Source organism: Lepidochelys olivacea, assembly GCF_965140295.1.
Source record: "Lepidochelys olivacea isolate rLepOli2 genome assembly, chromosome: 21".
Classification (NCBI taxonomy): domain Eukaryota; kingdom Metazoa; phylum Chordata; order Testudines; family Cheloniidae; genus Lepidochelys; species Lepidochelys olivacea.
Window position 1 is genome coordinate 10,197,286 of NC_140431.1, and position 24,225 is coordinate 10,221,510.

General features: G+C 50.0%; 1 protein-coding gene across 9 annotated transcripts in view; it reads right to left on the minus strand.

The window, feature by feature from the left end:
- GRM4 (glutamate metabotropic receptor 4) overlaps nucleotides 1–24,225 on the minus strand; it is a 205,449-nt gene that overhangs the window by 38,628 nt on the left and 142,596 nt on the right. For 7 of the 9 annotated variants that reach the window (XM_084611525.1, XM_084611521.1, XM_084611523.1 and 4 more), the window contains one exon: nucleotides 4,613–4,813. The exons of 1 other annotated variant lie outside the window; for it this stretch is intronic. In XM_084611525.1, coding sequence (XP_084467651.1) covers nucleotides 4,613–4,813 — 201 coding nt within the window. Of the gene's footprint in view, nucleotides 1–62; nucleotides 130–4,612; nucleotides 4,814–24,225 lie in introns of those variants that run through there. One more of the 9 variants, XM_084611529.1, reaches the window with a different exon arrangement.

Consider the following 24,225-nt stretch of genomic DNA (forward strand, 5'->3'; position numbering starts at 1 on the left):
AGAACCACTGCCTTAGATTATTTTCTTCTTCCATGGTCTCTTCCCAGTGTCATGCATTCTGGTGACATTTGATAAATACAATTTAAAAAATAAACCAGCCTTGCAAACCTGCCAGGACAATTTACCAGCCTGTAGAGACAGAGGACAAACAGATACTTAGCTATTTGGTTACCATTAATTCAGTAGTCAGACAATAATACATTTGCCTTCTAAACAAAGAGCACACCTGTCCCAATTTTTATTATTAACATTTGGCTAGAAATGCCTGGTCTGATAAATATGTGTAAACAGAAGTTTCACTCCATTTAATAAAATCACAGAAACAACACATCCTGGGAAGTATAAAGGGGCTCCCTCTTCAAATTGCCAACATCCTTTTAAACAGAGAGATTTGATGATTATATTACTGCAGAAGGTTTCCCTAAACAAAAGCTCACTGTTGTACTGATGAGCGTAGAATTGTAGAAATGCAGGGCTGGAAGGGACCTCGAGAAGTCATCAAGTCCAGCCCCCTGCACTGCGGCTGGAACAAGTAAACCTAGAGCCTCCCTGACAGGGGTTTATCCAACCTGTTTTTAAAAGCCTCCAGTGACGGGGATTCCACCACCTTCGTTGGAAGCCTGTTCCAGAGCTTAACTACCCTGATAGTAAGTTTTTTCCTAATATCTAACCTAAGCCTCCCTTGCTGCAGAATAAGCCCATTACTGCTTGTCCTGGAGAACAATTGATCACCATCCTCTTTGTAACAGTCATTAGCATATTTGAAGACTTACCAGGTCCCCCCCCGCCTCCCTCTTCTTTTTTCAAAACTAACCACGCCCAGTTGTTTTTTTTAAACCTTTCCTCACAGGTCAGGTTTTCTAAATCTTGTAGCATTTTTGTTGTTCTCCTCTGGACTCACTCCCATTTCTCCACATCTCTCCTAAAGCGCGGTACCTGGAGCTGAACACAGCAGTCCAGCAGTGGCCTCATCCATGCCAAGGAAAGAGGAACAGTGACCTCCCATGTCTTACTTCCGACACCGATCGTTTCATCTCTGATACTTACCCGCAAGGATTTATAAACTTGTTTAAATGTCCAAAATAAACAAACAGATAAAAAACAAATCCACTTGCACATGCAGATGAAGATCATGAAAAAACAAAAAGGCATGGAGTCAGATCCTCAGCTGGTATATGTCAGGTTTCAGACTAGCAGCCGTGTTAGTCTGTATTCGCAAAAAGAAAAGGAGGACTTGGGGCACCTTAGAGACTAACCAATTTATTTGCGCATAAGCTTTCGTGAGCTACATCCGATGAAGTGAGCTGTAGCTCACGAAAGTTTATGCTCAAATAAATTGGTTAGTCTCTAGGGTGCCACAAGTTCTCCTTTTCTTTTTGGTATATGTCAGTGCAGCTCCTTTCAGCAACTGGCCTCCTCACCTGGCAACAACTACTTAATTGCCCTTGGCCAGCGGGTGATTAGAATTTGGCAAGGCTGAAATTAATTAATAAATATCACTTCATCAATGCCTAGATACTGCAGGGAGGGGGGTTGTTAGAAATTCCTTGGGCCTGATATGGAAGGCTGTTGGCCCGGCAATGGCAGAACCATTTGGACAGGCTCTGGGGCTGGTATCCCCCAGCCTTGCACCTTGTGCAATCACTCTTAGGCGCTAACTCAGCAAGGCATTTAAACAACATGCGTAAGTCCATCCCTCTTCAGCAAAACATGGCACGTCACTATTAGGAAGACTCATGCTGAAGACTCATGGCCAGTGGGACGGGCGCATGAGTGTAGGGGCTTTGCCCAGTCAGGACGGCCTGTTGATTTGCAGCCTTAGGCCCCCATAGAACACCTCCAGATCAGAATTCTCCACTCACGCCGGTGGTAGCATTTCACACCCCCTTTGCACAAGTGCAAATGGTTCTAAAAGGTGCCAAGCAGGGAGGCAAGCTGAGACGTTATGACAGAGAGAGGGGAGGGGGAAGACGGGGGCACATTATTGAGAGAGAGAAGAGAGAAATGAGACTACAAAGTTATGTTGGCTTAACGACATCGCTCGGGGCTGTGAAAAATGTCATGCCCTGTGCAATCTAACTAAGCCAACCTATGGTCCAGTGCAGACACTGCTAGGTCAACAGAAGAATTCTTCTTTCCACCTACCTACTGCCTCCCAGAGAGGTGGATTTACTACAACGATGGAAAAATCCTTCCATCGCTGCAAATAGTGTCTACGTTCCAGTGCTGCAGCTGTCCTGCTGTAGCATTTCTGGTGTAGACACATCCAGAGAGAGGAGGACTAGAGTAGATGCCAGAAGAACTAATTCACTCCCATGTGGAAATCAGCCGGCTTTTCCTCACCTGTGTCATTTATCCGATCAAATCGCATTATCCGTGTAAAGCAGATTGCAAAGGGCACTCTGCAAGGCTCCCTCCCCACCCGCGAGCAGCCTGCACGGTCTCACACCATCTCCGGATGTCTGGGAGTCTCTTTCCTAAAGCACTGAATAATAAATCCATACACAGTGTCAGTGTATTGTGATGCTATATCATTCATTCAGCAGGAGTGGTGATCTCCTCTCAACATTCAGCTACGGAGCTTGCCGAGGAAAAAACAACAACACGGCATCTCTCGCATTTAGATACAGGCTGGGCGAAAAGGGACTTCATGAAATGGAGGGGCTGGAAGCAGTGGCTACAAGCAGGCTTAGCCCAGACAGATGCTGTGCATAATTTTTCTGCACAGTTCTGCTGATACACCTCAAGCTTGACCCACAGCCTCCCTCGCTATTCCAGCCACAGGCTTCCCGCTGCAAGCACTTAATCCTGACCTGCCGTTCTCCTGCTACTCCAGTCCTGGACCTAACACAGTTCTGCCAACTATATTTGAAGAGACAGAGACAGTGCGGGCAACCGACCGACCCATCCCTACCCCTGCTCCCTGAACACCCCATGCTATCTGATTCCTGAGGCTGGGGCTCTGCTCAACACAGGCTGCCAGGCAGGCACCACAGGCGACAAGGAGCAGAGATTAGTCCTTAGGCTCCTGTAACTCGAGGCAGCCTTTGAATCCAGGCACCTGGGGCTGCACTAACCCACTGCACTACTGAGCCCTTCAGATAAAGAAGCAGGGTTTGATTCAGACTTGGGCTGAACATGGGGATCTCCATTAGGGTCAGTGGCCCACAGAGTGAGGCAGAGGAGGGCGGAAGAAATATGATGGCTTGCCTTACTGACTGTCATGTTGGCAGCCCACTCTGCACTGGGCATGCCGGCAGGGCGGACACCCTCCGTTTGCAAATGGCAGCTCAGCTGCCAGTCCCTCCCCTCCCCACAGCTCATTATGCTTGAAGTACAGACAGAGTGATTGGCTTTGACATTTCCTGCCACTCATGTGCAGCGGGGATTGCCCGAGCTTGGCACTCAGGGACGTAGTCCGGGAGGGAGAGTGGGTGGGAGCCAGGACGCAATACAAACAGTTCAAAACAGTAGCGGCCAATGCTCAACCTGGGATCCACACCAGCTGCTTGCGGCACAGAAACATTTCCCGCAGCACACAGGGGATGGCTGCTGGAAGTGGGAGTTTTGCTGCCTGTGGCTTTGCCACATTTTAAAAAAAATTTGCTTTCAAGTAAAATCAAATGAACTGTGCAAATAAATACGAACACAAGAAGAGAACAGAAAATCAGGCAAGAGGGGAAGAAGGAAAAATAAATAAGGAAGACAGATTGCAGAGGAGATTGCAGGGGAGAGATAAATAGAAGTAATAAGAAGGAAGGGACAGAAAATGTTTATTAAAGAGATATAGTACAGGGAAGGGATGAGTTTCCAGAGGAGATCTGAAGGAAGACAAAGCTGTAGCAGAATGAATCAGACGAGGAGCTCATTTCAACAAAGGGGGAGAGGAAAGAGAGAGAAGGAATGGAAGTAGAACAAGGAACAGAAGCTAACAAAGGAAGGGTGGGGCTGTGTTAAGGCTTGAAGCTAGCACTGTAAAGGATCCAGGTTCGATTCCTGCTGCTGACTCCCTGTGTGACCTTGGAAAAAAAATCACCAGAGTTTTCAGGAAGGGTCAGCTCCTATTTCGCTCCTTGGATAAGTGGCCAGTGATGGAATTATTGAAAGCTGCTATGTGACTCATGAGCACAAGTTTCATTGACTTCCTGGGTGCTCCTATGTCACTCTGATGTTCTTTAAAATTCCTAGCTTTAATTTTCAGAAGCACTCAGCAGTTTGGGTGCTGAGCTCTTTTGAAAATCTGCTTCTTAATTACTCTGTGCCTCAGCTCCTTCTCTATAACATGGGAACAATAATAAAACAATGGAGCCTATTTAGATTGTAGGCTCCCTAGGGCAGGGACTGTCTCTCACTAGGTGTATGTGTATCTCAGCTGGGGCTTCTAGTTCCTGCCATAATACACATAATAAATAGAAAGTTCAGGCCGGGAGCAGAAGAGACCTGGTTCCACTTTCATTCACAGCCCTGTAGATCTAGAGTAACTCCAGTAACTTTAGCAGAGTCATTCTCCAGTCACTCAGAGCATAAATTGGTCCCTGTTCCTCTCTTACCGCCCCCACTTTCCCCACCATGTTGAAGGCCAGACAGCCTGACCCTCTGCGGACAGACAGACCTGAGAAGTTGACGTTGCGGATGTACTTGAGCAGCTCCACGCCGTCCACCGGGTCCATTCTGGGGCAAAGGCCGACCTTGCCGGGACACAGACTCTTGTGCATGTTGTGCAGGGCATGACCCATGGCGTACACGGCGTCAATGACGAACTGCACCTTCCCCTCCTGCTCATATGAGGAGTCTTGGCCGATCCGCTCGCGGTCTGCAAACATACAACGCGGGGCCATAGCAGCACCAGCTCACTCGTCGCTCCCCTCAACCAATCCCACCTCAGCCACCACACTTCCCAAGGTTCCTCCCACTGGGATTGGCGGAGCTGGGAGCTGCCAATGGCCTCCCCCATTTCCTAGAGTCGTTACTGCAAGGAAAGACTGAACTCAGGTCCGAGGGAGTTTCCCCAGAGCCAGCATATGTTCTCTAGTCCCTATGGTACCAAGTATCTGGAATGGGGATGGTACTACTGTACCTGGGAGCTCACTACAAACATTTATTGCTGCTAGAAGAAGCTGGCCCTTCTGCCTTACACCATTCCCGATACAGCCATGCTTGCAGGGTCTAGTAATGTAGAAAGGCTCTGATTTTAAGGGTGGCTCCCATTAAGTTCAGTCAGAGGCGCAGGTGCTCAGATGTTCTGAAAACCAGGCCAAATAATAAAGGGGCAGGAAGGACGGCCTTGCAGTTCAAAGCAGTGGACTCATGCAATCTACTCCCAGCTCTGCCTCGGACCTGCTGAGACACCTTAGACCAGTCACCAGGGGCCTGCTTTTTTCCAAGCAAATGATGTCTTGCAAATCCCATGACAGCGACTATAGCTGGAGCTGTGGGTTCCCCACATCTCTGAGAATCTGCCCCTTTAATCTTTCTCTGCGCCCCAATTCCACAACTGCAAAACAGTCATTTCTTTGTCTGCCTTGTTTATTTCGATCATAAGCTCAAAGGAGCCTCATCATACCAGGCATATGTAGAGCACCGAGCACAACTGTTACAGTTAATAACAGATAAGTCCTATCTAAATTCCTAGCTACAACTATTACTCTGATTCGAATACTCCCAAATACTGAGGTATATGTAATTCTGATCTGAAGTTTATACTATGAGCACATCTCCAACACCAACATATATTTCTCTGGCTGTAGCTGTGAGCTGCTAGACATCTATTGTGCAGAAATTCCCCTAGGATGCATAGCAGTGTCATTGAATCACTTATAGTTGTTTCGCACTTCCATCTTAAACACTGATCTCTACTCTAAAGCCCATAAAATTCTTCAGCTAGTTAGAACTCATCTTTCCCAGCCAGGAAGTTTATGGTACATAAACTTTACGTGGTAAACAGCGTCAGGCTGAAAACATAGTCCAAGCAAGCCGCAAACTCTTCATGCAACTTGAATGAGGCTGCAGTGGACAGTTCTGAAGCTGCGGAGAACTGTAGCCAGTGTCCAAAGCCCGAAGTCAGGTACCCATGGCTGGAGTGGAAAGATGTCATCTCACTGCACTGCAAGCATTGCCTCAGGGAGATATCTCCTCCAGCTCTGCCAAACTTCCCAGTACTGCGATAAACATTTTCAGGAAGTCCCACCTTCTGGAGGCAGGACTGCCAGGAGCATTAGAATAACCTGGCAGAGCCTCTGCAAGCCATTAAAAGTGCAAAGCTGGTCACAGTTCCTTCCTCGTCAGTGTGATCACCATTATACGGGAGCCCTGAAATACTTAACTGGGAGGCAGGTAATGTGTTGCCTAGAGCTTATTTGGTACCACTAGACACGGCTGGAAAATTTCAAGTTTTCAGTGAAAAAAAATCAAAACCTGAAATGCTTCAGTTCAAAACCAAAATATTTCAGCTCTGAAATGCCACCATGGTGCCTGATGGGAGTTGTAGTTCATGTGCCTCTATAGGCCGGGCTCCTGGGTTGGACTACATCTCCCATGATGCATACTGGCCACCCTCCCCCCCATGAATGGAGGTGCTGCCCCAGTGCATCTTGGGAGATGAAGTCCAATGGGAGAACATGGCTCATGAGGCAACTGAACGACAACTTCCAGGAGGCACCGCGGTGGCGTTTCAGAATCAAATTAGTTTCATTTTCAGCCAAAACCACTTCCCGCTTTCATACGTTCTGCTTTTAGACCAAAAACGGAAATATCCCAGAGGAGGCAGATGCAGTTCATGTAAAATTCCATTTTGTTGAAATCCCCATTTTCTGTCAAAAAGCAGCTTAGATAGAACATTTCTGGCCAGCCCCGAGCAGAAGGCTGGATCCCTGATTGCCCATGGAGAGTCACAGCACTCTCACTTCACGATAGGAAGATGCTCCCTGTACGCCTCTCCCTGGGGAGCTCAGGACTGTGGCTAGCTGCTAAATTCAGACCCCGTCCTGAGCTTCTCCTCCACTCCACCCCTGGGCCTGGCCTATGGAGTGTTTTATTTCCACCACACTAGAGCTGTCTGCAGTTGGCACTGTGCCACACGGCACATATTCCCTGGCATCCCCGAGTTCACATACCCCAGTCACAGCTTGAGCTACAGCTTATGCAAATATCATCCATCCTCCAGCATGCCGTGCTCATCAATCTCACCATCAGCTGTGACAGTATCGGTCTCTCGGGAGCTATCCGCAGTGTGAAAGGACGGTCTGCGCAACATCCATCCCTAGCCACGCATCCTCTACCATGCTCTCCCCATCTCCCTCCCCATTCCCATCCCCCTTGAACTCTCCTCCCCTCCTGCTCTCCCAGGCGCTGACCCACAGATTGATTCCCCACCTCCCTAGCCAGCCCTCGATGGTGGAATCGTTCAAGTGTGCGGTAATTACCAGCGACAGCTGCCTGCCTCTCCCTGTCATAACTGCTCCTAATGGGACTTGAAACATGTTAATCATTTAGCGAAAGACACTGATTAATGTAACATGCTGTTAATTAGAGCTAAGAAAGAGTCCCCCGGGGTGTGGCGCCGTGGCAGTGGGTGTCCGAGAGGGGTTTTCCCGCTACTCCGGCATCACAACCAATAACAGAACCCTCCAGATGCCCAGCTGAGTGACACCTAGCACAGGGGGCTAACGTCATGGGAGCTCGGCAAAGCAGATGGGGGCTTTAACACAGGGCAAGGAGTGGGCTTTGTGAAGTGAGGGCCTGTGGGGAACCATCTGAGGGGGCATTCAGCTACCAGGCATGGTAGGAATGGTACTAGGGAGACACAGGGTGGGGACAGCGTGGGGGTGAATTTTGGGGGTGTGGTGCACTGGATTGTACATGTCAGCAGTTCCTTCCAGGGTGGCCGATTCCAGGCCGGGCCTTAGGGAGACCCTGTGTGATAACTCCAGGCTGGGAGCTAGAGAGCCAGAGAGAACCACAGGGTCTGTCCGAGTCCAGCCGACCGAGTCAAGAATCCCCTTTATATTCACTACGTCTCTTCTCTACCACTGGGGGGCGCGAGGAATTAGGCTACATGTGGCAGTCCCTGCACAAGGGAAAAATGTCCCCAGGCCACTCAATACCCAACCCAGCGAGGTACATGCCTCAGGAGATTGCAGCGGTAGATTAAGATTTGCAGCCAAAGGTTCAGAAGCCTCCAGTGCCTGAGATGTGCTTCCGTCACCCTCCAAGCCATAGTGTAGCTGTGGGTGATGAAGGGTCTCTGCTCCTCCCCATTTCCGAGCAGTGCCGGCAGCAAGTTCCCAGCTCCCCACAGCACCCAGCCAAAGGGGCAGCGTGCTGTGGTGAGGAAGAAGCTGCAAAGCACTATGAGGAATCCCTCCTGCACTGCCTACTGGATTTCCCACTCCACTCGGTCTTCCCTACCCCACCCCGTTGTGCGAGGAACCAGGCCAAAAGCCCCCAAGATGTGCCAGGCGGGAGCCCCAGTGATTCTAGCCACAGCTAAGCCATGGGGCAATGCCAGATTTGATTTCCCCATATGCAGGCCTGGAAGGGAGTCCCCTAGAGAGGCAATGGCTAAAAGCCTCCAGGTTTGGTTACACAACCCCAAGCCTAGAGACACTGCATGAGAAGTCATGACCCTTTCGGGTAGGAGTGGGCCTGAGCAGAGAAGCAACTCTCCGGGTCTGATCGGGCGGGGGAATCTATGGTTACAGGTCAGGCCTATATCTCTTTTCAAGCAGGGCTGGTTTGGAATCAAGTTTCCGCAGCATTCACGTGGCTCGTACAGAGCCCCTGGGGGAAAACGCACCTAAAATTGGAAGTTATCTGCTCTTCTGAACCTGCAACGCAAAGAAAATTCAGGGCAGGCCTCAGAGGGATGGGAACTGAAGTGAAACGTCCCCTCTGCCCTCGCAAAGCAAAACGGACGAGGCACTGGGTTCAAAGCCAGTCCATCCAGCTGGTTCTGTGAGCCGCCACCTCACTGCCAGGCTTCGCGCGCATCAAAGCCCTGGGAGGAAGGGAACCTGAAGAGCGTAAGTGGCACAAAGGCTCCTACAGGTGGTTATGTCCCCCCAGGCAGCGAGCCCCGGAAGAGCCGAGGAGAAAAGGAACACTGAGAAAGGAACCCTGCTTGTTTAGTCTGCAGAAGAAAAGAGTGGTTGGGGGTGGGATTTGATAGCAGCCTTCAACTACCCAAAGAGGATGGAGCTCAGCTGTTCTCAGTAGTGGCAGAGGACAGGAAAAGGAGTAATGGTCTCAAGTTGCAGTGGGGGAGCTCTAGGTTGGGTATTAGGAAACACTATTTCACTAGGAGGGTGGTGAAGCACTGGAATGGGTTACCTAGGGAGGTGGTGGAATCTCCATCCTTAAAAATCTCTACAGGCCCGGCTTGACAAAGCCCTGGCTGGGATGACTTAGTTGGGGTTGGCCCTGCGTTGAGCAGGGGGTGGGACTAGATGGCCTCCTGAGGTCCCTTCCAACCCTAATCTTCCATGAAACATGAGCCTCCCTGTGCAGAGTTGGAAGCTGGCGCAGCATATGATTAAAAGGCACCTGTCCCATGCCGAGACCGGCTGGCCCTGGTCCTCACCATGGTTCAGGCCATGATGCTCTCGCCTCACGTCTTTTCTCCCTGCCTCCCTCTTGGCACGTCTGAGGCGACTGGAGACAGCACAGCGTGTCTGAGGGCCAAGCCACACCTGAGCTGCAGCCAGGGACATAAGGGGATGACTGGGTTTGGTCGTCTGAGGAGGTTGAGACAAAAGGTAGCAGAGAGAGAGATAAGGGAGTGCTGCCGTGAGATTCTGTCTTACAACTGGGAGCAGTGCCGACGTGCATCCTGTAAGTGCTCTCCCACCCCCTTCCAGCAGAGGCACCGCGTGTGCTCCCCAGGCAGACCGTGTTTGTGCTGGGCGTGCCCCCCTGCCCAGGCTGGGTGGGGACTCGGGCTGGAGGAACAGGAGAGAGCAATAAGAAGGAGAAGCTGCGGAAGAGAGAAGGAGGAGATGGAGACTCAATCTCAGGCTCGCACAATCGCCCAGGGGCCCGTTCATCAGCTGGATTTGAACCTGGGACACTCCTCACCAAAGGACAGGCCTGGGTCACTTGAGCTAGAGGAGTAACTTTGTTAGCTGGTAAGAGTAGTAGGCTGTTGTACTCTGTGTGACCAGCCACCAGAGGGAAAGGCACAGCGTGGAAGCATGCTCCTCTTGCTTGGAACCAGAATCCCCTCTGTGCAGCTGAGCCAAGGCCATCTTTGCAACAAAGCCCAAATCAGCTGTGCTTTAACTGTTCAGCTACCAAAGTTCTGATCACAAATGAAACAAAGGGGCCAGTCCTCAGCCACCTTCCCAGGGTGCTTGAACCCAGAACCTCCTCTCTTTCTGCCTTAGCCTATTCCCCTTCCCCACAAGGATGTCTTTCTCTAGGACATCATGCCCTGCACTGGATGCCACCAGCCTCACTGCCCATGGCGGCCGGCCAGTCAGGACCATTTGTTATAGGATGCTGCGATTCTAGGTCTTCTGACTGCTCACAGAGCCCCCCACGCATGACTGTTGGGAGAAAAGCCAGCAGCAGGGGAGCCGCATTTGGTTACTTGCAGCTGCCTACGGGACTCCTCGCACCACTTCAGACAGTGCAGACAATGGAGGACACCAGGGTACTATACCTGCAGGTTGAGCCACATAGAATCACAGAAATGTAGGACTACATGCTTTCTGAGTAGCTAGACCTTGGGGCACACAGCATAACTCATGGTTCCCATGGGAGGTCTCCTTGAGGACTGAGGTCTCAATGCATCCTGTTTAGGTCCCACCAATGGGTAGTCCTAGGGATTGCCTCCCTTTATTCACACCCTTCCTCCCTCATCTCTCCCACCCTGCGATACCCCTCCCCCATCATTGCTCCTGAACCATCTACGCTCTCTAAGTTTCCCACTCCTCTGGAGCCAGGGCAGAGGTTTCTGTTCTGCTTTTCTCTGTACATAAATAGCCACCATAATACCTCCAATATCTGTGAGGCTCCATTGAGATTAAAGGGCCAGAAGCCAGGAAGAGCAGAAGTGAGAGAGAGCATGGTGTGCGCGTCCCTGGGGGTAACATGCAGCATCACTTCCACCACACACAAGAGCAGCTGCCAGCCTGGGCAAGCAGAAGGGAAGAGAGAGTCATAAGAGTGATGTGAGCCAGTGTCCCCCTTTTTCGTTCCTCTCTCTCCACCTTCACTTTGGAATGAGAGCACGGACGCATTCAGCAACCCCCATGCCGGGCGAACCAAGCGCTGAAACAAATGGATACGAATGGGCCAACGAGAAAAGACTGCATCAAGGAGGTAAACTTATAGCCCATTCTTTGAAGTTATCCATATGCTCGTGGAGTACATGGAGACTACTCATATGAAACCCATCAAGTTATCCTTTCTTCCACGCTATTGACAAGGGCTATTAATCTTCTCCCTCAGCATAGGGCCCTTCCATGCATTCATCTCTCAGCAGGCAGACAAGCCACTCTATCTTGCCAAGTTAATTACCCATTTCAAAAAAGGGTGTAATAGACTTTACTCCAAAGGTAAGCACCAGGGGTTGCTCCCCTAGTGCCTGGCTATGTGGGGCTGCTATCTTCCAGCCAATGCATGTTACGCCACCACAGGACACCACGCATGTCATATGCTCATTGTCCATCTGTAGAATGGGGATAAGAATTCAGCCTCGGCTTTTTAGATGACAAACTCTTGTGTGCAAGAACTATGTGAATACGGTACTGATAGGGAAAAACACCCAGAAAACGACCCTATAATCATGTAAAGCTACGCTGCTGTCTTTTTTCTATGCTTATCTGTCCTTTCTACTTTGTTTATGGATAGAAAGAATGTGAACTGTGTGTAACCTGCACTCCCTGCTTTTGGGGAGAGAATTCCTTATACAGATAAGCCTCCATGCTCGTACCTACCCCAGAACTTCAAACAGACTGGGTTAACCGGTTCGAACTGGAAGAGATATCACAATGTATGTTGAACCAAGCTATAAAAGCTCATCCCTGTTCTTTGTTCGGGGCTTCACCATTTTCCTCTGAAAAGGAATTGGTGAGCCCTTCAGCTGTCGTATTTGCTAGCAATAAAGTGCCTCACTTTATCAAAGAGCCAAGACTCTGTGTTTTGTTTGGCTAATACAGAAGTCCAGGGAAGGCTACCCTCCTAACCCTAGACAGGAGGGGAACCCTTTTTCCCTAACAGTGCCTAGGACAATGAAGTCCTGGTCTGAACAGGGGCCTTGTGCACTCGTGAAAGGCTCTGGATCCCGTTACAAATCACCCATGCTGTTCACTTTCCTGGCACTAACTGGCCCACTCGTTGGAAGCCTGAGCACAGAGCACAAGGACTGAATTCCCTTCTCATCACTCCAAGGGCTCCCTCTAGTCAAGATTGAGCTACATTAGCCAGGTTGCTCTCCTGCTGCTTCCATTGCACCTTGTGCTGGAGATAAGTGGAAGGCTCCGGGACTGTCAACCCAGCACCTTTCATCAGGACTAAAATGTTTTCCAAAAGGAAATGAGGTTACGCGGGGAGAGGAAAATGCAGATCAACGAACAGAGTTTTGCAATGCCATGTTCCAGACAAGAGTACAGTAATTCTCTCTGAAGCTCTCAGTAGATTAGGATGGCGAAGCCAATGTGACCCTGCTGATTATAATAGCAGGGTCGTGCATCGTTCCGCCGGTCTGATAATTAATTTTCAAGTTTGCGATGTGTCTAGCTGGGCACCCCTCCAAGAGCAGCCATAGCTATCTTCTCAGGCGAGGCATGAGAAAGGATTAGCAGCAATTCTGATCACATCCCCAGCACTGGCTTTCTGCTGGAGTTAATCAAAATCACTCCCCATACTTCTCTTGAGAGCTGAAGTGATGGTGCTCCAGACCACTGGCGGCTTCTGTACCACAACCTCTCCTGGCGTGAGTCTCGCCACGGAGAATAATGAATGGTCACGGGCCAAGGGGGAGGCATCCACACACTCTGGTCTCTGCTTCTCCTTCAGATGATCCTGTAGGAAATTGGGCAGGAGCAAGGATTGTGGGGAGCTGACATCAATTCCAGTCCTGGCCTCTCCCAGCAGGAGGTGCTGTATGGAATGGGTCAGGCACACTGGCCATGTCGGAGCTCAAAGCTACTCCAGTCCTGGCCTCTCCCAGGCAGAGGCATCCTTTTCCCCTGGCGGAGAGTTTCCCTGTGCAGGGAGAGCGCTTCACTGACTGGGCCACGTAGCGCAAAGTAGCCTTAGCGGAGCAGGGAGTCCTGCCCTGGCTTTCAGCACTGGTACAGGAAGCAGAATTGGGACTCAGTTTCCCCTTCCTTTTGTGGCTTCCTACGTGCACTAGCAATTCAGCAGGGCACCACAGTAGCTGGCAGCAGTGAGACAATTTCCTAGTGGGAGTCCAGCTTGAGCCTGAATTTCCAGAGCTGCTGAGCCCCTGCCACTCCCACTGACTTCAGGCAGAGTCGCGGGTGCTCAGCACCTCTGCAACCCAGACTCCAGGTAGAACAAGTCCCGTACCTAAAACAGTGGAGGCATGAGCAGCCACTTTAGAAAGCAACTTGCCCGCAGTGACAGACCTAGTGCTGGAGCCCAGATCCCCAGCCAGGGTTCTCTCCACTTCCTCCAAGCCAGCCCCATCCGCCTTCTCCACTTAAGGAACAGGCACACAGGACAAATCCTCACATATGTTCACCTGACTGATACATGCCGTGGAGGGGAAAAAACAACATCATGCTATCAGCAGGAGACCAGGGAGGAACGAAAACATAAAGGCGAAAGAACATGAAGAAGCTCAGCCCCCAAAAATCCCCCCTCCATCTACATTAATATTCAGCATGCATCCATCACTAGCCTGATCTGAGCCGCTTCACAGCTGCGTGGAGGATCCCCAGCCCAGTTTCAAGGCAGCATTAACATTCAACCTTGCAAAAGTAAGGTCATTAATTAGCTCTCTAGTGAAACAGCCAGTGGCCTCTGGGAAAACCCTTCTGGCCTGGAGGTGTCTGCTTAGTTGGGGTTCCGAAAACACGCCCTGCCACACGCCCTCCTGTCTCCCCTCAAGATACCCCATTACTGCCCTTCTTCTGGTCCCTAGTGAGCCCTGCTCCAACCCTCTGCAGGTCTCATTACAACAGTGCCCCACACCACCTCCTTCTGTACTGACGAGCCTGTGAATTATTCAGAGGTACCAGCAGGCAAGGAGCCTCTTTGGCCAGTCTGTGCAGGCCGCACCACATGGCAGAGTGAGAGAGGAGCACCAGGAGCCACCACCGGTTCAAAGCCAGAGCATCTGTAGCTCCTGCTTCCATGGGGAATGTGGGGCTGTGGGAGACGGGTCCTGGCTAGAGCCTGGCGAGATGGGAGAGGAGTCTTGGCTACCACCAGCTAGCAAGGAGAAGGGTCCCAACTAGATGGGAGAAGAGCGCTGGCCTGGTCCCAGCTAGATCCTAGCCAGACTGGAGAGGAGTCTCAGTTTGTGAACAGCTGAGAACCACGGCCTTAGGCGTTCCAAGTGAGCGTAGGCTGTGGGGTGGGTCACAGGGGGACGAGAGGAGGACTGTATGACAGGATTTCTCTTGCCCTTTAGGGGAGCGGGGGCGTTGCTGGAATGAGTGTGGTGAGAGGCGGGAGGCGACCGCGGGAATCGGCAGTTATGCAAAGCAATAAGGGCACTCATCTCCCATCTCTCTTAGAGGAGGTAAATTCACCAACACATCGCAGTGTGAAGACATCCTAATTGTGTCCTGGGGCACAATGAACCAGACAAGAAGAAGCAGGAGTGACAATTGGGGGAACCAACTTCCAGAGGATTCGCACCCGTCAAAGCGCAGCAGCTACCGTTACTACGGAGACCGCAGCCTTTGTTTGCGGGTTGTAAACTGTAATTGAAACGAATTTTCAAGGTTGAGATAATCAGAAGCCCCTAAAAAAAAAAGAAAGAAAAGGAAAAGGGGGAAAAAAGAAAAAAGAGAGAAAGGGAAAGACAAGAGGAAAAGAATTTCATTTCAAAAAGCTGTTCCAATGGACAAAGAAAACTACAAACAGCAGGGGGTTGCCATACCTCAGTGGGTCCGGGGTGGGAGGGGGGATGTCATCAGTGTATTTTAACACAGCAACATTTTCTCTTCATGTATCCAATTAGGAAACTTCTCCCCAACTCCTCTCTGTCTGCCTCAGCTGAACATACATTTCCGTCCATATGATGCTCTGATAGTGGAAGGCCCGTCTCCCATTGCACATACCCTGTTTAATGCTTCCCAAGGATGCCTGCCAACACACCAGGGGCTGAATTCTCTACTGGGCAGTTTTTTCAAGGGTTCGGCCATCACAAGCAGGGCCAGCTTTTCCAAATAGCTCCACAGCTCCCATTGGGACACGGATGGGCAGATATTCTCCAGAGCTCAGTGCCCAATGTGCAAGGCTGGTAGACCAGGTGCCAGCTTTTGCCAAGGGCCTTAGGCCTCAAGTGAACACTCTCAAGAGCATAGCTGGAAACCAGTCTGATTCACCTGTGCATGAGCATTGCTAAGATAGATATTACAATCGTAACAATGTTTACTGTTTAGACTTTTGCTTGTAAGTTGCTGCACGCGTTAATTTACTTATAATATCTGAATCCCATGCTACAAGGTAATACTTAATCGTCTGTTCTGTAACTGTAAATCCAGTCCAGAAAGAAACATCACTGAGTGCAAAATACTGCTTTGCACCCATGAGGAGGGGTTTTCTCTAGCCCATCAGGAAGGCCTATTGAATCTATTGTAAGCCAAGGACTTTGTTGATTGCTCCCAGCACACCCAGGAAGAGGGGGACGAGCCAACGCGCTTGTCCCATGAGCCTGGATTCTAGAGAGATGGGGACAAACGTCCCTGACCAGAAGGAATTAGGGGCTTTTTATGCCGTTTGAATTCTAAGGGGCAAAGATTTCTAAACCTAAGCAAGAGATCCCAGGGATTAACCTGGGTTAGCCCTGGCATATTTCAGCAGGTCTCTCACTATCTGAAACCTAAGATTGCAACACATTTGTGTGTGTATGGTTACCTGTTTTAACCTTGTAAATCACTCTTCTTAGTTACTAAATCCTTAGTTAGTTTACTATAGGATTGGCTACAATCGTTGTCTTTGATGAGAGATCTAAGGTGCAAATTGACCTCGGGTAAATGACTAGCCCTTTGGGACTGTGAGCAACCTGAATATTTTGTGATCTTTGGTGTTAAGTGACCATATATCCAAGCGTCAAGCTTGCCTCGGTGGCAAGATAGATCAGAGTACCCAAGAGCACTGTCTTTGACCCCATGTTAAGACTGCTATAGTGCCCGAGGAGTTTACATGTGTTACTTCGTTGGTGAAATTTAAGTATAGAACTCACAACCAGTCTGGGGTTTGTGCCCTGCTTCCTAACAGTCTGCCCTGAAGCTGGTATTCTCGCTCATAAGACACTCCAGACAACATGACACAGGGCTCTCCTGCACACTTATTTTGGTGCCTAACTGGGAGCTGAGCTCTCTTGAAAATCTGGCCCTAAGCATAATGAACTTTTGGGGACTTGGGTTCCTTGGAGCCATACGATTCTCACTCTATTGGTTCAGATGGGGAGGGGATTTTTTATTTTTTTTTTTTGCAAGGGAAAGAATATCACTGTGGATGGAGTCTTTTCTGGTCACAGTGATTATGGTTGAAGTAGCTTGCTGACATTCTGACTGTTGTGGCTTGTTATTATGTTTTGATCAGTAGCCCGTTTCCCCGGCTAACCCCTGCCCCGAGACAGATGACAGAAATGTCATTTTCGGCGGCTTGACTGCTGAGACAGACTGGAAAGCTCCTTCTCATATGAACCAGTGCAGCCAAAATCTAATAATTTTAATATCAGACAGAAGTTCAGTCTAATGGTCTGAGCGCAAGGCTGAGAATCAGGACTCCTGGGTTCTATTCTTGGCCAAGTCACTATTGGCCAAGTCACTTTTACAATTATAATTTGTTTCTATTACCATAGTGCATAGAAGCCCCAGTCATGGCCCAGGACCCAGCTGTACTAGGTGCTGTCCAAACACAGAACAAAAAGACAGCCCCTGCCCCAAAGAGCTTACAAATCTGTGCCTCGGTTTCCCTATTCATAAAATGGGTAGAATACATGCTTAACAGGGATGTTGCGAGGCTTCATTCGAATACCTGTACATTGCTTTCATTTCCTCAGAAAGAAGGGGATAGAGAAGAAGCAAAATGTTATTTAGTATGGCCGAGGATCTGCCACGATTTCAATCCCAATTCAGGAAAACATTTCTGTTTGGGAACATGCTTATATGCAAAGTACATGCTTTCCTGCATTAGGGACTTATTCCCCAAACAAGAGCAGTGAAGTTGGGGTCGATCTGGATTCTGTGGGCCAGCTCCCCAGCTGATGTATATCAGCATCAATCTACTGAAGTCAACAGAGCTACCTGATTTCCACTAGCTGAGAACCTGGCCCTAGAGCTGTTGGATTTTGATGCAAGAACAATTGAAACACAGCAGCCTGGAGAGAGTTTCACTGGGAGATTGAGGGTTTGCTCAGACCTAAGGGGAAACCAGGGGCATGAACCCCACACAGAACAACTCCAAAGGAAACATTTTCACAACCCTGGGAAGCAAGACCAGTCAACTCCAGGGATCCAGATTATTTATTGCCAGCTGTAAGCGCTATTATTTCCCCTCTCTGTTTATCTGGTAAACAATCCTTCTGGAGACAATTTATGTGCAGAGGGATTCAGATAATTTAAATATCTGTCCTGGCTCAGGATTTCAGCTGCCTCTTTTGATACTGTGCCCTTAAAATATCACGAGTAATGCTACATTACTATTAAGATTAAGAGATCAGCATCTTGTGGCAACTGACAATGCAGCCAGTGGGTCGCTTCCCGGTGCTGGGGAATTCCCAGAGCCAATATCGCTGATGTGTTCCTTAAGGTCATGCCCAGGTTTTGCATTTCATGAAAGCACAGACACTATACAAATATCAGCGTATGCAGACAACACAAGCACCGCTAAGGGGAAGAGACAATAGGGAGGAGAGACGGCGAGATGGAGGAAGGAAAGAAGGGAGATAGAAAGGACGCAGGGCATAGGGGAAAGAGATGGCCCTGCACCACAATTTGTTTCCTTTACCTTTTGCGTTTTGTCATTAACACAGCCTATAAACTCATCAGGGCAAGCTTTGTCTTCTTAAAGCTTGATGCCACTCTACCACCGTGCTTCATGTACGGCATGCTGGGTGAGAACAGGTGAGGATTCCATGTCTATTAAACCAAACCAGATCTGTATTTCTATTTCCAGAGATACTCCACTTGCAGCTTAACATTTCCAGCCATGTGCACACAGACTGACTTCATAAGAACGGCCATACTGGGTCAGACCAATGGTCCATCTAGCCCAGTATCCTGTCTTCCGACTATGGCCAGTGCCAGGTGCCCCAGAGGGAATGAACAGAACAGATAATCATCAAGTGATCCATCCCGTCGCTCATTCCCAGCTTCTGACAAATGGAGGCTAGAGACACCATTCCTGCCAATCCTGGCTAATAGCCATTGATGGACCTATCCTCCATGAATTTATCTAGTTCTTTTTTTAACCCTGTTATGGTTTTGGCCTTCACTACATCCTCTGGCAAGGAGTTCCACAGGTTGACCGTGTGTTGTGTGAAGAAATACTTCCTTTTATTTGTTTTATACCTGCTGCCTATTGATTTCATTTGGTGACCCCTAGTTCTTGTGTTATGAGAAGTAGTAAACAACACTTCCTTATCTACTTTCTCTACACCAGTCATGATTTTATAGACCTCAATCATATCCCCCCTTATATCTCCCCAGACTTCCCGCTGCCTCAACCAAACTCTTCCCCTCTGAAACTCATGTTCCTCTGCTTCCAGGTCCCCCGCAGGCTACAACACAGCACTTGCCACAAAAGGACCTAGATCCCTGCATGGGACCTGTAGGTGCTACTGGAATACAAATAAATAAAAAGGAAAAAGGTCCAGCCAGCGTGTGAGTGGGGGGGATTTTCTTAAATGGGGTTCCATGCACATGCCCCAGATGCAGGGGCCTGGTTTCCCAACGCCTTGCACCACATATGGTCATTTCTATCTTTCTGGTTTCCACAGGTGTGAATGACAACATGTGGCACGAGACAAGGATTCAAATGCAGCATCTACTCTGGTGGCTCTGATGCAGCCCGGCCAAGCGTCTTTGACAGGAAATAAGGATACAAGGTTCCTTCTGCAGCCCTTGTCAGGGACGTGCCATATCCCCAAGCGTGACGTGGGGCTGAACGTCTGATTTAACGCCACAAACACATCATTGTTCATGGTACCTGGGGAAAGAGACATCACACCCCTGTCAGGTCCCAGGTCGGGGAGGGGAGCAAGGGGAATTTACTACCCAGGGGGTGGGGGATGGCCATGGCTTTCCTCCCCAGGAGGCATGCTGCAAGCACCGGGCACTGGAACAGCAGCTGTGCAGAGCCATGGAGATTCGTTACCTTGGACATGTCCACAAAGGGCTTGATCCTAGGGGATACTAAGTACCCTCTATCCTCACTGAAGCCAAAAGGAGGTGCAAGGGGCTCAGCATGGCTCAGCTCCATTGTTCGTGGCCACAGGACACGTGGGTCCCTGCTGCCTGCTCTCACCACTTGCTTCCTGAGCCAGGAATAGACACCAGGTGTCCTGATGTCCAGTCCGGCACCCTAAACAGTGCCTCTTACCTTGCAACTCTCGCCAGATGAAGGCGCTGTGCAATATTCTTGCCATTTTTAGAACAAGCCCAAACACACAGTGCCTGGAGGAGCACACTTCTGGTGTTTGAGATGACCCTTGCAAACCACCTCGATACACTCGTCATGCACAGACGCAGGCGATGCAGGCCCCCTGTTCAGACCCAGAGAGCTGAAGGCAGATTCTGTGGTGCAGGCAAAAATGACCCGATGAAAAATAGCTCTGTAGCTGTTCCAGAGAGTGGACCCCGCGAGTCGGGTGAGGCTACATCTCATCTCATTTCACACTTGGCGTCTTTTACGTGACCCTGCTGCCTTTGCAGAGACGTCAAAGTCCTGGGCCTCCCCCGGTTCCTGCCTCCGAGGAGGGAAAGAGATTTCAGTCTTACCAGCTGCAGCCAGGCTGATGGGGGGACATCGCCCGTCTGGGTGCAGACAGAGCAAAACAGAAGTTATTTTGGTAAACGGGGTGCAAACCACATGTTTCTCAATTGAGCCAATTGTCAGGGTCACACATCTAGGAACAAAACCGGTCGGCCATTCTCACATTGTGGGGGACTCTCTCCTGGGAAGCTGAGACTCTGAAAAAGACTTGGGGATAATCAGCTGAACACGAGCTCCCCGTGCGATGCTGTGGCTAAAAGGGTTAATGTGATCCTGGGATGCATAAATGGGGGCATCTTCAGTAGGAGTACGGAGGTTATTTTACCCCTGCATTTGGTATTGGTGTGACCACTGCTGGGATAGTGCATCCAAACTGGAGACAGCTCAGAGAAGAGCCACAAGACTGATTAAAGGATTAGCAAACCTGCCTTACAGTGCTAGACTCAAGGAGCTCAATCTGTTTATTTTAACAAAGAGAAGGTTAAGGGGTGACTTCATCGCATTCTCTAAGTACCTATGTGGGGAACAAATAGTATAATGGGCTCTTCAGATCTAGCAGAGAAAGATCTAACATGACCCAACCACTGGAAACTGAAGCAAGACAAATTCAGAGTGAAGAAATGTGCACATTTTTAATAGGGAGGTTTAATTAACCATTGGAGCAATGGACCAACGGTTGTGGTGGATCCATCATCAGTGGAGATTTTAAAATTAAGACTGGATGTTTTTCTAAAAGACCTACTCTAGCTCAAACAGAAATTCATTCAGGGAACTCCTATGGCCTGTGCTATAAAGAAGGTCAAACCAGGTGATCACAGTGGTCCCTTCTGGCCTATCATCCAGGAATTTAGGAAACCAGACCCTTGGCATAAGAGACGGAACGGAGGTTGGGAGCAGGCCAAGCCGGGGCATTGCAGGTTGTTCTGTAGCAACAGTTTGCTCAGCCAAAGCGTGAATGAGTTCAGAAAGGGGACAGGGCGACTGGCCTGAGATAGGACGGGAACGGAAGGAATACGTGGTATTTCAGGGAGTCTCCGAGAGGCATATAAAGACACTCCCACCCAGGAAAAAAGAAAGAAAAGCTACTGGTAACTCAGGGTTCTTCAGTAATTATTACTAATCTAGGAATTATGGTAGCTCCTGCATGCCTCCACAGAGATCTGGGCCACACTGTGCTGAACATTGTACAGACTCTGCCTCAAAGGCCTGACAATGCAAGCAGCCAAGACAGAGGTTGGCAGAAAGTGCACATTGTTACCTGCACTTTACAGACAGGGAACTGGGGCAGAGAGAGAGATTAAGGGGCAGATTTTCCAAAGCGCCCCCTCCCCCCGGCTCTCCTGAAAAATCCAGCCCCAAGGTCATCCACGAAGTCTGCGGCCGAGCCAGAATTGGAACACAGATCTCCCCGACCTATGTCTTAGCCCTGAGACCATCCTTCCTCGTGTAAGCATGTTCCCTCCCCCGGGTGAGCCGCTCACTGTGCACGCGCATCATGCCGGGCTACGACGGGGTGAAATACAACCAAACTGGAAACCCCCACAACTGTGAACCTGTGTAAGTTGATCTGATCACATGGATGGAGAGGAGCAAAATACCAGTGAGATTTCATGGGTTTCCACTCCAAAGCAGGAGCCTCTTCAAGGGAAATGGGCCCAGTTAAAAAATGGTCAGGACTTAATTGAGATGAAGATCCATTTACACCTTGAAACAGGCAGAAATTCTAACCTTGGTGCAGTTTGGTGCAACACCATCTGCCTTGCCGACCCCCCCGCAAAAACCAATGTCCCTGAATCACAAAACAGCTGTGGGCAAAACCACACCTTTTCCAAAATTTCACACCCCCTCCCCCGCACCCCAATCAACATTTTCAGCACCACCCAGCACAGCCCGCCCTGTGCGGGGCAGGCTGGTAGAGACAGACTCACATCCCTGCCCTGCTAGGTTCCCATGTGGCATGGCACTCCAAGAGTTAAGATAGTTTCCCGTTGGGGCTCATAGGTGAGCTAGCAGATGTCCTGAAATCTCTCCTTGTCTCAGTCTGAAAGCCCAGCTGTTATCTGTCTTCCCCCAGCACCAGGCAAGCAGTAAATCTCTCCAATCCTTCAGTAAACATGTCACCTCCTTGAGCCTCCAACCGTCACCTCAACGGCAGGGCTGTCAACAAGACAGATTCCCTATTTGCCTTGTTTACTGCTTTCATCCCTAGCTGGCCAGGGCTAAAAATGCAGATGGTCACATGAGAAGGGGTGGTCAGGGTGGTGGCTGAGTGCCAGAGTCCTTTGTGATCAGGGACAGGTAGGGACCCAGGATGGGATGCACACCACTGGTTGGAACAGCCCCCAGCTCCAAAAGATGATGGGGCCCGATTCTCCCCTCACGCCTGTGTCACTTTCACTCTGGAGTCACTCCTGCTTTACGCCAGTGCAAGGGAGAGGAGAATCCATGCAAACGCACACCTTGCCTTCTAGAGGTGCAAGGAGCGCCCTTGGCTTCCATTCTGCTGGGGCTTCCTGGGCCCTTTGAGAGCCCCGCCCTCCCAGCACAGAGGGGAGAGCAGGCTTATACCAAACAAGCACCAGATGCATTTGGACTCCCCTGTAACGCCCATGGGCCTACAGTCCATACCAGGGCAGCACACAATCAGATACCAATATCTAGACTAGGCTTCAGACTGCCCATGGGCAGGGGCCATGTCTGCCTCTATTCTGTACCACACTGACACATCCCCCCTGCCAGCCAGGGAAGACATGTTTTCCTGGCTCTGTCTACAGCAGAGGAAACTGAAGCTCGGAAAGTAACATTTTCTAAAGTGCTTAAGTGACTTAGGAACATCAATCCCAATGCATGCTGGGCTCCAAGCAGCCAGGCGCTAGCCTGGCACTGAACGGTCCCAAGTTCCGCTCCCTTCTCTGCCACAGACTACTTCCAAGTGTGACCTTGGGCCAATCATTTAGCCTCCTTGTGCCTCAGTTTCCCATCTGCACCCTGGGGGTAGCAGCCCTGCTCTGCTTTACAGGGGTGTCGGGAGGATAAACACATTAAAGACTGTGAGATGCTCAGATAGGAAGGTGACGGAGTCAGATAAGTATCTTAGAAATCTACCCTTCCTTTAGCCCCCAACAGCCAAACATGATCAATTGGGCAGAGGGCACTTGAGTCCTCCTCTACAAACCCATGGGCCGTAAGCCAGGGCCAGACTGAAAAGAGGGTGCTTTCCCTCTAGCCAGCAAGCAGAGGAAGTGGCAAAGCACAGGCAGGGAAGACATGCCTCTCTCTCTGACTTTCCTGAGACGTGCCCACGCACAAACACGGATGCAAAATGACGGATTCCCTGGTGCTCGCCACTTTTTGCCTCCAGCACCCATTAAAATATTTCACTCCATAAAACTATTTAGACTCGCGGGGAAATGCAATGAAAAGTTGTTAGAGGGGGAAAAAAAGAAACCCCGGAGATACTGGCTGCCATGTAAATGATACTGAGTCCTGGAGCCAGGGGCACAGAAAGTGACTGGAGCCCTTTATCTCCAGTCTGTCACACTGGCTCATGCTCCTTGCCAGATGCCCCATTGCAGCCGCATTCACAGTGGTTCAGTGTTTGCTATGGGGCAGGGAGCTAGACTGGGTGCTTTACCTGAATGCCAGAATCCTCAGCAAGCAAAGTGGCCCCCGGCATGGGGCCAGATCCTCAGTGGGTGTGAATCAGTGTGGTTCCCTCACCACGGCCAGTTTATGCCAGCTGTGGATCTGGCCCGAGAGGAAGCATTAATGCTAACCCAGATCAGGGCCATCTTAGGCGTGTGGCTGGAATCAGTTTGAGGGTACACTGGAGAGAGGGTGAGATCATTGCTTGGGGCCACAGAGCATAGGAGGACAAGGTGGCTGTGATTCTCAGTGGCCCCCAGGCTCCTTCACACACACCCTGGGAGCGTGAAGGGCACTTGGAGGAAGCATAAATGTAATTTATACCAGATTTAAGGCCCCTTTGTGCTACCGGAGCGGCATAAAGGGGCCTTGGTGTAAATGGGAATCAGACCCTTGCAGCACGGTGAGTCAGGGAGAGAGGGATGGGAAAAGGCAGGG